Source organism: Bufo gargarizans, chromosome 8 (assembly GCF_014858855.1).
Source record: "Bufo gargarizans isolate SCDJY-AF-19 chromosome 8, ASM1485885v1, whole genome shotgun sequence".
In the NCBI taxonomy this organism is placed as follows: domain Eukaryota; kingdom Metazoa; phylum Chordata; class Amphibia; order Anura; family Bufonidae; genus Bufo; species Bufo gargarizans.
In genome coordinates this window covers 2,442,933-2,455,794 of record NC_058087.1, presented here as the reverse complement: position 1 = coordinate 2,455,794, position 12,862 = coordinate 2,442,933, and the positions used below count along the sequence as shown (strand labels likewise).

Below are 12,862 nucleotides of genomic sequence, written 5' to 3'. Positions count from 1 at the left end.
CCCACAGACTCGGAGGTGGAGAGCGCACTAGTGGACCTGGAATGACGTCGAGAGGCTGCAAGAAGAAGGAATGGCAAACACCCAGAGGGTTAACACAGATAACAGAGACAGAAGCAGTGTACACACGTGAGCCCGAGATTACAGCGGATCCTGGGGAGGTGGATATGTGACGAGAAGCAGAGTGTGAGCTCAATGGGACAGAGAGCGGAAGATCCAGATCTCCAGGTGATGGTACTTACCTGTGAAGTCTCCTACCTTCTACGCATTACACATGTCATGACCCCTACTGGTCACCAGAGGTAACACATCCTCATTACATGTCAGTTACAACTACACCCAGCAGCCCAGTCTGATTGTGGAAGAGATGATAGGACTTATAGTCTGATGCAACACTATTGTATAGGTTGGATTATTAATACCATTCACATCCAGGAACGGGAAATATCAGACACATTACAACACAAAGACCAGAAAACAGGACAAGACTTTGGGTACGTCCATGCGACAGCGACACTTAGACACACACAGGAGATGGGAGGTAGGGTTTAGTAAGGGTTAAAAACCATGCATTGTAAGACACGCCATACAAACCGCATATTCCTAATACACAATGATAAACTAGGAGCAGGAGACCACAGCATGAGAAGAATGTGGGGCCCCTACAGAAGGGAAAGGCGGACATGTGGGCGTAACAGCCGGGGGGTGGACGCTGCTGGACATAAGGGCCTATAGAGCGGCCATTTAATACATCTCAGAACCAGACTAGAAAACATGGCAGCAGCTAACGAGGTGCCCGCCCATGTACCTCTCAGACGAGCAGCACACGCACTAATGGCCACCTGTACGGCTAGGGACCCTACAGATAATATAGTGAAGAGGGAGTCTGTCAAACAATGGACATGAGGACACAGACCTGGGCGCTGTCAGCACAGTGATTAGCGGGACGGGTCAGCTAGGATTAAGGGATTTCATGGTGCCAATACTTACCAAGAGGTGCAAAGCCCCTGGCGGGACTTGTATCCCGGCTGCTCTCTCGGCTGGTGTCGCGGCTGCACCCCTGACTCATGCTGGGTCGGGGGATGCGGCTGCTCCGGGCTAGCATGCGATGTGGAAAAGCAGCACATTAATTTAAAACACATTTAACAGGCAGATAACTGAGAAAATCTTCAATCAAGCAAGTGGTTAATGCTGTTACATCAATGACCAAATGACACCCTCAATCACACGCACAGGAGCGGCGCCAAATGACGAGCGGCACCCAAGTCTCGGCTCAGGAAAGAGAGCTCACAAGGAAAGAAAGCAACAGGATAGGAAGAAGAGTTCAAGCAACAGCCCCCCTAGGGGGAGGAAGTGCAAAGCATCCTAGACCCCCGCCCAGAGCCCCCCTGCTGAGGACGAGCCATCATTAAAGGCCTCACACGGATACAAGGTGGGCTGGTGGATACAGAGTGGGCTGGTGGATACAGAGTGGGCTGGTGGATACAGAGTGGGCTGCGCTGTGGGCTGGTGGATACAGAGTGGGCTGGTGGATACAGAGTGGGCTGCGCTGTGGGCTGGTGGATACAGAGTGGGCTGCGCTGTGGGCTGGTGAATACAGAGTGGACTGCGCTGTGGACTGGTGAATACAGAGTGGACTGCGCTGTGGACTGGTGAATACAGAGTGGACTGCGCTGTGGACTGGTGAATACAGAGTGGACTGCGCTGTGGACTGGTGAATACAGAGTGGACTGCGCTGTGGACTGGTGAATACAGAGTGGACTGCGCTGTGGACTGGTGAATACAGAGTGGACTGCGCTGTGGACTGGTGAATACAGAGTGGACTGCGCTGTGGACTGGTGAATACAGAGTGGACTGCGCTGTGGACTGGACCGTGGATTAGTATGACTATATAAAAGCATTCCTGCAAACAGCAGTGTCCAGCCATTAATCTATGAATCACTTACCACGTGCAATATACTACATACACTACTCACAAAAAGTATTTGGCTTCTGGGTGAAACTTCCTAATTTGCTTAAAATGTCCCTGACCTTTACAGGATAATTTAATGTGATCTTCTCTAACCTTCTGGATGCACACGTCCAACTCTTCAATATTTCAGGACTTTTTGGACAACTTTCTTAACAAGGAGCTTAACGGCAAATTTAACAAGAGGTGTTTAATCCATGAATCGTCCAATAAATTTCCTGGCTCAATTAGAATTGGTATTAAACCGTCCTCCTCATCACGCTGCTCACATTTTGACATCATAAGACCAAGACGACACCTAACAATTGATCAGCAGTACCTAGTCATTGTGAGGCTTCAAGCAGGATGTTCTCAGATGGAAGTGGCCCCTGAGCTAAGAGTGTCACAGAGAGTCATCAGCAGGTTGCATCAGAGATACAGAGACTGGAAGAGTCACAGAAAGGCAGAGAAGTGGCCACATCCCACACGGATGACCGCTTCATTGTGAGCAATGCACTGCGGAACCGGACGATGAATGCCATACAACTTTTGGCACATTTAAGAGAGGTGAAAGGCACCCAAGTATCATGTCAGACCATTGGAAACCGTTTATATCAGCGTGCTAGACGACCCGCAAGGGTACCTGACCGCACCACCAGGAATTGTCCTGCATGGGCAAATGAACATCTACGCTGGTGACGAGGGACCAGTGGCCTCAGTGCTGTTCACTGATGAAAGTCGATTCACGCTGAGCAGAGATGATGGCCGCCAACCATGTTGGAGACGTCAAGGAGAGCGCTCTGCATCAGCCACTGTGGTCACCGGACCAGCCTTTGGTGGTGTCGCAGTGCGGGCCGGTGCGTCTCGTCTGTACAGACCTGCCCTACACTGTGTGACTGGTCCAGTGACAGCTCAGACTACCTGAAGACCATCATTACTCCAGTCATGGTGCCTCTGCAGGAACAGCACAGGCCTAATGTCATCTTCATGGAGGACAATGCTCCAGCTCATCGAGGTAGCATCATTAAGGAACGGCTGCTGGAGACCTCACATGGAGTGACCTGCACTTTCTCCAGACCCGAATCCCATTAAAAACATATGGGATCAGCTGAGGTGCTGTGTAGAGGCGCGTAACTCTCTACCCCAAAACCTCAATGATCTGAGGGCTGCCCTTCAAGAAGAGTGGGATGCCATGCCTCAGAGGACAATAAGGCAACCTGTGAACAGCAGGAGACGTCGTTGTCAGGCTGGAATTGATGCACAAGGCCACAGGACAAGTTTGAGACACTGATATTTTGTGACATTTTGTGGCAGTAACACAGCGCTGGCGTCTGTGAGAGACTGACATTTTGTGGCAGTAACCCCAGCACTGGCATCGGTGAGACACTGACATTTTGTGGCGGTATATCCAGCACTGGGGTCGGTGAGACACTGACATCTTGTGGCGGTATACCCAGCACTGGGGCTGGTGAGACACTGACATCTTGTGGCGGTATACCCAGCACTGGGGTCGGTGAGACACTGACATCTTGTGGCGGTATACCCAGCACTGGGGTCGGTGAGACACTGACATCTTGTGGCGGTATACCCAGCACTGGGGTCGGTGAGGCGCTGACATCTTGTGGCGGTATACCCAGCACTGGGGTCGGTGAGGCGCTGACATCTTGTGGCGGTATACCCAGCACTGGGGTCGGTGAGGCGCTGACATCTTGTGGCGGTATACCCAGCACTGGGGTCGGTGAGACGCTGACATCTTGTGGCGGTATACCCAGCACTGGGGCTGGTGAGACACTGACATCTTGTGGCGGTATACCCAGCACTGGGGCTGGTGAGACACTGACATCTTGTGGCGGTATACCCAGCACTGGGGTCGGTGAGACACTGACATCTTGTGGCGGTATACCTAGCACTGGGGCTGGTGAGACTTAAACGCCCAACTTTTATTAAATAATATCACTGGAGCTGTGACTTTTTACATTTTCCATACATTTTTACCTGAAAGCAGCCAAATATCCCTAACTTTTTGTGAGTAGTGTATATACTGAGGCAGAGAGCCATGCTGTAAGGGCAGGGGCAGACTAGGATTGGTGCACGCCCCAATATCAGGATTCAGTTTACTATAACAAGGTTGGGAAATCTGTAACCAAAGGTCAAGTTATGGATTCATAACATTTATGTAATGAGGGTCACAAACAGCCCCCAGTGTGCGCTGCGGGGGGACGAGGACAATTGGTGTGACAGCGCTCATACTGCTCCTGATACTTCCCGTGTCTGTGGTCGTCTCATATTCCATATTTGCGATTCCAGCAGAACATGGATGTGTGTAATGTGGGGACGGGAGGCGATGTAGAACAGGGTGCAGCAGGCTCTATGCTCCACACCGGGGATCCGATTACCCACATGGCAGATGATAATCTACCACCATCATACATCACTACTTTACCGTCATTGGCCAAGGGAATGTATGGCTCGGATTTCATCATACCCGATGGGATCAGGGATCCGAAGGATCTGCTATGTGTCTTAGTAAAGTAGCGGTCATAACCTGCACTGTGGTCCCTGGGGCCCGGGCTACGAGATACAATACTGGACTGACGGCTCAACTATTCACATGACTCATCTGCTGGAATATAATGTCACCATAAAATAAGAAAGAAAAAAAGAAAAAAAAAAAAAAGCAGATACGGCTTCCAATCTTCGCACTAAAATGTTAATTTTTTAAACATATGGAAGAAAAGGTAAAATCTCTCAAATGAATGCGCCGCATCCTTACCTAGTCCTATCCTGCTGGGGCTGGTCTCGCGGCTGCAGCCTTGACTGCGGGGGATCTTGCTCCGCTTCTCAGAGGTTGGGATCTGCGGGACCCTCTGCGCACTGGTTGCTAGACCATATCCACTGCTCAACAATTTGCCCGGAGAACTGGAGCGGCTGCCGGCTGAATGGAGAGAAGGTGAATGAGCAGAGACGCAGGCTGTGACCTCACTAATTCTCTACATAGATGATGCTATGGAGCACAGTAACCTCACTAATGGCGGGCACATCACCACAACGCAGCGCAGCAGCTCCCCCTGAACACTTCTATACACGTGAATAGAAAATCTGGGGTATTCCATCATTGGGTGGGAGACGACAGTGCAATTCGGCCGTCTCACAGAGAACACACTGTCCGCTATCTCAGGAGTGTTCAGCCAAATGCCTGATGTGTCTGGCCCGACGCCATCGGGTGCTCTGCAAGCTTCATTGTCCCCCATTTGTGAGAACCTGGCACAGACGGCCGTGGTCCCCACACAGGGGAGAAGTGCCAGGGAGTCTGCCGTCAGCTACTGCACGAAAATGAACAACAGGGTGATGAGGAGGGAGGGGAGGCCGGGGCAGGTTCTTACCACTCGCTGGGTTTGCTGATCGGGATCCTTGAGTATGGAAGCAGGAGGAGGACAGTAAAGAGGGATTTAGAGAAGGTCGCACAAGGTAAAAACAAGCAGTCATAAAGACAGAGGACAATCATGGACCGGCGGGCGCCACACAACAATTCATACTCCAGGTGCTTACGCTGCGACTGCGACACAATCTTGGCTCTGCTTCGTCCCCGGGTGTCCGGCTGAGCGGCGGTGGCGCTGCTGTTGCTTCCTGAGCTCTGCCTCCTCGTGCGGATCCGTCCTGTGCGAAAACACAAACTTAAAGTGATCACTGACGTCCTTCAAATCGGCTGGAAACATCCAAATCCTGTGAATCTTCATAGAATGAAATTAATGACAATGAGTGACAAAAACTTAGGACAAACCTGTAACCTCCGCACAACCAACCCCATACAGCACCAGGCAACGTACATCACACACGGAGCAGAACTACAGAAACCCTACAGCAGAGCGACGCTCCATGTCCGCAGCTCTGAGCAGCAAACCTTATATATGGAATTCATCTCCACAGAACGCGTCACATTAAACACTGAGTTACAGACAAGTAGGGTGTACCCCAGTGCAGCAACCACAATTCTGCAAACTGACCTGGAAACAGTCAGCAATCCTGTGGACAAACCCCACAACAGCCTAGCTGAGCTCCTAAAATGCAGGATATGTAATTGTTGATTGCACAGAACACTTTGTGGTATGTGAATAACCAGAGTAAGATCTGTGTGCAGAATAGTGAGTGCAGCTCTGGAGTATAATACAGGATGTAACTCAGGATCAGTAATGTAATGTATGTACACAGTGACTGCACCAGCAGAATAGTGAGTGCAGCTCTGGAGTATAATACAGGATGTAACTCAGGATCAGTACAGGATAAGTAATGTATGTACACAGTGACTGCACCAGCAGAATAGTGAGTGCTGCTCTGGAGTATAATACAGGATGTAACTGAGGATCAGTACAGGATAAGTAATGTATGTACACAGTGACTGCACCAGCAGAATAGTGAGTGCAGCTCTGGAGTATAATTCAGGATGTAACTCAGGATCAGTAATGTAATGTATGTACACAGTGATTATGTTTTTTGGAGATTAACTTCATATATCAAAATATAAAATGGTGATCAGAGGTGGACATGGGCTGTAAAATAATGGTAACCACAGCTGATTTGGAATAATCCTGGATCATACAGTGTAAAGCTCGCTAGATTAACATCCACCGTTCTGCAGAACCCTCCCTACATGAGGCTATAGAGCAGTTAGAAGCGGCTGCACCTCATCTATAGCTGTCAGGCGGCCACAGACATCAGATATCTATTGGCAATTTTTAGCAGGAGGAGCAGATAGTACATTGGTCTCCAACATGTGGTTTTCCAGCTGTTAAGAACCTATAACTCCCAGTATGAACTGAACGCAGAGTTTGTGGTTTTGCAACAGATGGAGAGTCACAAACTGGAGACCTTTATGTCTATGGTGATTCGATCAAAATTTGCTGTAAATGCCAACAAATATTCAGAATAAAGTGCACGCAATCTACACAAACACAAAAGCTACACAATCCTCTTGGGATTCTGCGCTGTGTCTCCAGCATGCCATACGTTACAGCGACAATGGTGCGCAGCTCTATATAAAAAATAATAATAATAATACTATATATAAAAAAGCGAAATCTAAACTACAAAGAATAAAAAGAGGTGCACATGAGTCTCTGCTGTACAAAGACACCGCCACTGCATGATCTCCGGAGAGTCGTGTCCGAAAGACAAGCAAATATAACGCCAAGAACAGGGTGCACAATCAGACCCAGATCTGCCATGAGATGCCCTCCAGAGCCTCAGGGCACAGAACGGGATCTACGGCTGCTGCCATGACAGTACCAGACATCATTCCAGATCAGGGGAAGGCTGGACTGATATTCAGGAATGGTCAATGAAATGTCAGATGAAGACAACCCGTTCAATTGCATGAACCCTATATACCACTGAGCACCACCTTCATCACAGAGGGTCAACTCTCTCCTCTCATGCGGACAGCCCCACATGGCCAAATAGGACACATGGAGTGGAGTCTCCATTGAGGATCGCCCTCTATGAGCCATAACGGAGAGCTTCTGTATCCGAGCGGACGCTGGTCCGGCAGACTCATGGATGGCCTTTAACCGCCATGTAACACACCACAGGGGAAACGCCTGACCAGCAGTGTCTGGAGCAGGACCTGGGACCATCAGCTGATAACTAGGGATGAGCGAACACGAACCTCACCGAGTTCGGGTAGTGAAGGGATTCCGTTATAACGGACTATAAAAGAAATTCGATGTCTGAATCCAAAACGAAAGGCATTCCTTTTTGATCCGTCATAATAGAAGTCTATGGCCAAGCATAACGGATCCGTCTGGTTTTTCGTTATGCAGGACTTTGATTCCGTTTTGCATTCCGTCATCAAGTTCTATAACATTCCGTTATAATGGAAACCCTTCACTAACCCGGTGAGGTTCAGGTTCGCTCATCCGTACCGATGACACATGCCCTTGATGACCATGAATCTGCCATATGAGGGCAATGCAAACACACACATCACGCCACCGGACTCTGAATGTAATCCTCCTGCTGGACAATCACCCTCAATGTGCAGCGCACCCTCAGCTGTGATCCATCAGACCACAGAGACCATCAAGTGTGCCTCTGCGGCTTTGAAGACACTTCCCGCTCTTCAGCAGCTCTGGATGAGGTCAATAACAACATCAGTAAGGAGGAGAAGCGTCCTCTAACCAGAAGTGGGACGCTTCTCGGCTTTCATCCTCCACCTCGGCAGGAATGATCTTACTGCAGCATACAGAGAGACCACACAGTGTATACACTAAACCTGCAGCGTTACCAATGGTGTCCTGGTGGGGACGCCGCAGACACGGGGATCACAGATGACAGGGAGCCATAATACCCGACATTCAGGGCCACATAAATAATCCATGTGTAATGAGCAGGAGGTATCCTGCCTGCCGGATGAGAGCTGCTAGCAGGCAGATCCAGGAGGTGAATGGACAGGACACAGACACATGGTGAGGGAACCAAGCGGAGAACAGCATGCAGACCAACACAAATGAGTACCCGGTACAACACCCCAGCGGACAGAGCTCTGCGGCACACAAAGCTTACCCTCAGATTTAGCTGTGGGACCGTCTTTAGGCAAATTCAACAAAAGGGAGAGGAAACAGTGGGAAGAATTAGTGAGATGTAGAGATTAAGCAATTAGTGAGTGATGATTAACCCCGTCAGCCCCGAGAGCCTGCAGCACAGGCTGTACGCCCTATAATGCCCATGAGGCCTGTGAATGTCCCACTCTCATCTAAACCTATTCTGACAGAAAGAAGAAAAGAGGAGCAAAGAGAGCGTGACATATCCGAGACTGTGAGCTGGCTGCAATATACTGTGAGGTGCCCAGGCTGCACGGAGTGAGGTTGGTGCATGGCTGAGAACAAGGTTTGTCTCACCTAGAGATGCATAGGAGCCGGGGGGCAGCGCCGCTGCTGAACTGAAAGGTGCAGGTGTGGCAGAGGACGCTACTTTAGACTTGGCGCTGGCTGCCGCATTCACATCAATGTCGCTGCGGGAGCGCTGCAGGGAGCCCGGAGTTGCTGCAGTCTTCGCCGCTGCTGTAGAAACTGCAACCAGAAATGAAAGACCATAACCTTACCAATCTGAGAAATGTGGGGGCCGGGTGCGACTTCCAGCACGGCCGACACTAACCTCTAGATGCTGAACTTCCAGGGGGACTTCTCTTGGCAGACAGGGGGCGACTAAGAGGGGGACAAAATCTTGGATCAGACACGGCTATAAAGCTTAAACATTAAAAGGGGCTCTACAGGAATTAAGAACATTAAAATACTCAAATATTAATTATAAATATATTCCTAAATACCCTTTATTAGTTATAATGACTCGTTTTGTCTGGGGAACAATGGTCGCCATCCTATAAGTACACACCAAACCCGTCCTAATCACTAGGGTTGAGCAAATCTAACTTCGGATGATCAGAAGTCAATTTGTTAAAAAACGTAGTTTGTAATGCTGTTTCTGTTTGCAGCATTAAAATGTATGTGTTCCACGTAGGAAAACTTTGTCTCAGCCGAAATTGCGCGAGATTTCAGTAAATTACTTCCGTATTCCTAGCTGCGTATTTCAAAACATTTTAAAATAGAAATCCGAAGTCGTCTTCAGTAACGAGGCAGCCGCCAGTACCAAGGTGGACTTCGGATTCCTATTTTAAAGTTTTCCTACACGGAGCCCATACATTTCAGTGCTGTACGAAAACATTACAAAGTTTGTTAACGAGTTGACCTCGGATCTATGATCCAAAGCCTGATTCGCTCGACCCTACTAATCACACAGTAGAACAAGTTACTTCACAACACTGAGCTAAAGGGCCGCCTCATCCTCCGCTCTGCTTATCAGAGATAATGATCCTGAATCTCTGTAGCAATGGAGCACATGAGGAATCAAGCACAGAGAGGCAGACAAGACAGACTGTGGTAATGGAGACTACAGACAAGAGCTGCTGCTCATCAGCCACATCCTCCTCTGTACTTCATGTCTCCTCATGGACTCCGTTCCTACAGAGATTCAGCTGAGGATCTTATCAGCTGTATTCAGGATGATAACCTGACAAATAGAGCACAGAGGAGGATGAGGCAGCTCTTTAGCTCAGTGCTGTCCTGCTGTGTGATTAGGACAGGTTTGTGTGCACTAACAGGATGGCGGCCATTTTATTTTCCCCCATTGATTGCCCCCCAGACAAAATGAGATATTATAACTAATAAAAGGTATTTGGGAATATATTTATAATATTCTAACACTTAAGTATTTTCATTGATATTATTTTCTTAAATGCCCATATTTTCACACAGGCTGCCCCCCTGATGTTAGCATCGGAGCATCTAATGCTCCTGCGCTAGATCGCACAGGGCAAGGGCTCTTATTTACAATAACACTACCAGGCGGCAGTGTGTTCGGTGACGTCACCGACTCAGATGGGCATACTTTAGCTCTGCGCTAGACGTTTACTGGCTAGGGCAGCGCCGCAGTGACATCACCGGGCTTCCTGGCAGCCCCATGGAGAGGCCGGGCAAAGGAGAGCTTTGGAGCATGAACTGCTCCGATGCTCAAGTCAGGGGGGCTGCCTGGGAGAAAATGGAGGTATGTCTGGGTTCAGCTCTGAACCCAGACAACCCCTTTAATTCCCGGAGAAGCCATTTAAAAGGCAGATAAACACATAATAACATGAGTGCACCTAGATTTGTGTGCAAATTGTGCCAAAATGGTCATCTATGTTTAGAGAAATTATCTGTGGCTAGCCCAGCAACCGGGTGTAAATTACTCAAAAAGGATGTGGCTTTAAAAACAGGGAGTGGGCTTAATACACATTTTGAACCACTTTTCTGTCTCAAATTAAGGGCTGTATTACACCGACAGATTTTCTGACCAATCACTGGTCAGACGGCCCTTTACACACACGGTGTGTATAACAAAAGATCCAACTATTGGTCTGACTAAACAGAAATTGGTCAGATAATCTGGTAAATCCTTAAACTGGACATCCCGCACAGCGTAAGAAAAAAGTATAAATCTGGTGAAGTACTGGACTGCGGTTACGTCATCTATAGGATTAGTACATCTGCCACAATGGCTCTTAGGCGGACACTTCTCTGTGTCCACGCCTGCGTTATCCGATTCCGGCCTTACAGAGTCATACGTTCCACATACATACAATGCAACAAATTGCAAAAACGTGGCCATCAATTCATCTCTACTTGCGATGCTAATCATGAGGACGTTCTACTTAGGCCTGATGAGACAGGCTCTTGTGCACGATGGCACTGCGCCGGACGAGGACTGGCACCAGTCTTCTCGACGTCGGACGAGCACCGGCACACCAGTGGTCTTCTACAGAAGAAAGCAGACGGCTGGTGGCACTTTTTCCCACTGAGAAGGATCCACTGACACTGGTACATTTATCTCAGAAGTGGCAGTAAGAAATTTCTGGACTCTTACAGAACGGTAAGCGGACGCTGCAGATGCGAGACTCACTTTAGACTTTCCTGGGAGCTGGATGAGGAGCGGTCTGATTGAGGGAGGGAGACGATGCTGTCGGAGCTCTTGAGATGAGACTGAAGAGCCTTCTGATAGGAGGACTCCAGATTGTGGTATAAATGTTCTGCTTCTCGACTGAAGTGACTGTGGAAACCCCAGTAACATCTAGAAAACACAGGAGGGTCAGACATCAGATCGAGGGGGACACATGGTGCCCAGAGAATACAGACAGATGATCCGTGGAATATGGAAGCCTCGTTCCAGGACAACAGCTTCGCAGGAGACATGAACACTAGAGAGGTCTCCACAGTTTAGACATTTTACCCATGACGGTGTGATCTGTAAGCCCCCCCCCCCCCCCACACCATCAGCAATACCTGCATCTTCATACACATCATGCAGACAACCCACACAGTGATGTCCGAGGGTCATGCAGCCATTGCTCCACTTACTTTCGAGCGACAATTCTGGCTTCGGAGTCTGCATCATGGATTCCCTTCTTGACGGTTTCCGCTAACACCGATATGTGCCTGGAGTGGAGAGAGCTCATGTTAATAATGTCCGTCCTGACAACCCAGCAACAAACCCCCTGCCAATCTCATGACAGGCCGTCAGTGAATGGGGTGACCAGGCTCAGGCCACATTCCTCAGCCCCGTCCTCTGGTTGTGATAGAAACACTTCAGGAGGACAGAGGGGGTTATATAATTGGTCTCACAAAGACGAGGCCAGGTCCTCATACAGACGACTAGAATATCGCATCTCAGACATGGCCGACTCGCGTCACCGCCCCTGTGAAGGCAGCAGACGGCCATACATCTGCTTTATGTGCATCACCAGCCATACAAGACCAGGCACCCAGTCCAGACTGTGGCAGTGGGGCCCGAGTGTCCCGCCTGGGGTAAGAATTTGGTTGTCAGTTTCAGATTTAGTCATCCCATTTTTTTATGTCCTGCCTACCACCTGTCAGGCAGCATCTGGGGGCCCATAGATTTACAGGAGGCCACGGCCGCCGGTGACACGGCTTCATGCAGATGTGTCAACATTCACAGCAAGAGCTGACATCACGTATTGATACAAACCGCCAGCAAGAGCAAAGAGGCAAGATGGCCCCCACCCGATGCAGAAGCACGCTCAACTAGGGACGGTTTCAAACGTCATCAGTATGGACTGACACATCTCTAATCTCCTGTGCTGGATCTTTAATCTGTGGTACAATCATTATAAATAGCTCCAGAGAAGTGAGAAGTCCAGAGGTCATCACTGGACATATTATGGTGGCAACGCCCAGTCCCCCCCATTAACCCTCCTGTCAGAGACCCTGGTGATAGCAGAAGATAAGCTGAAAACTAGAGAACCTGGGTCAAAAAGTCATCAGTTAAAATTCACAATAATGAAAGATCCAGAAGCGTCTGAGACAAAAATCCTGG

The 12,862-nt window shown here is 49.1% G+C and overlaps 1 protein-coding gene across 5 annotated transcripts in view; it reads right to left on the bottom strand.

Moving 5' to 3' along the window:
• The window catches only part of CLASP1 (cytoplasmic linker associated protein 1), a 104,475-nt gene that overhangs the window by 33,306 nt on the left and 58,307 nt on the right, over positions 1–12,862 (bottom strand). For 4 of the 5 annotated variants that reach the window (XM_044303180.1, XM_044303182.1, XM_044303181.1 and 1 more), the window contains exons 16-21: positions 11,887–11,964; positions 11,432–11,599; positions 9,095–9,144; positions 8,839–9,009; positions 5,495–5,602; positions 4,719–4,880 (exon numbers count right to left, since the gene is read on the bottom strand). In XM_044303180.1, the coding sequence (XP_044159115.1) occupies positions 4,719–4,880; positions 5,495–5,602; positions 8,839–9,009; positions 9,095–9,144; positions 11,432–11,599; positions 11,887–11,964 (737 nt within the window). Of the gene's footprint in view, positions 1–987; positions 1,096–4,718; positions 4,881–5,494; positions 5,603–8,838; positions 9,010–9,094; positions 9,145–11,431; positions 11,600–11,886; positions 11,965–12,862 lie in introns of all 5 variants that reach the window. The other variant, XM_044303184.1, reaches the window with a different exon arrangement.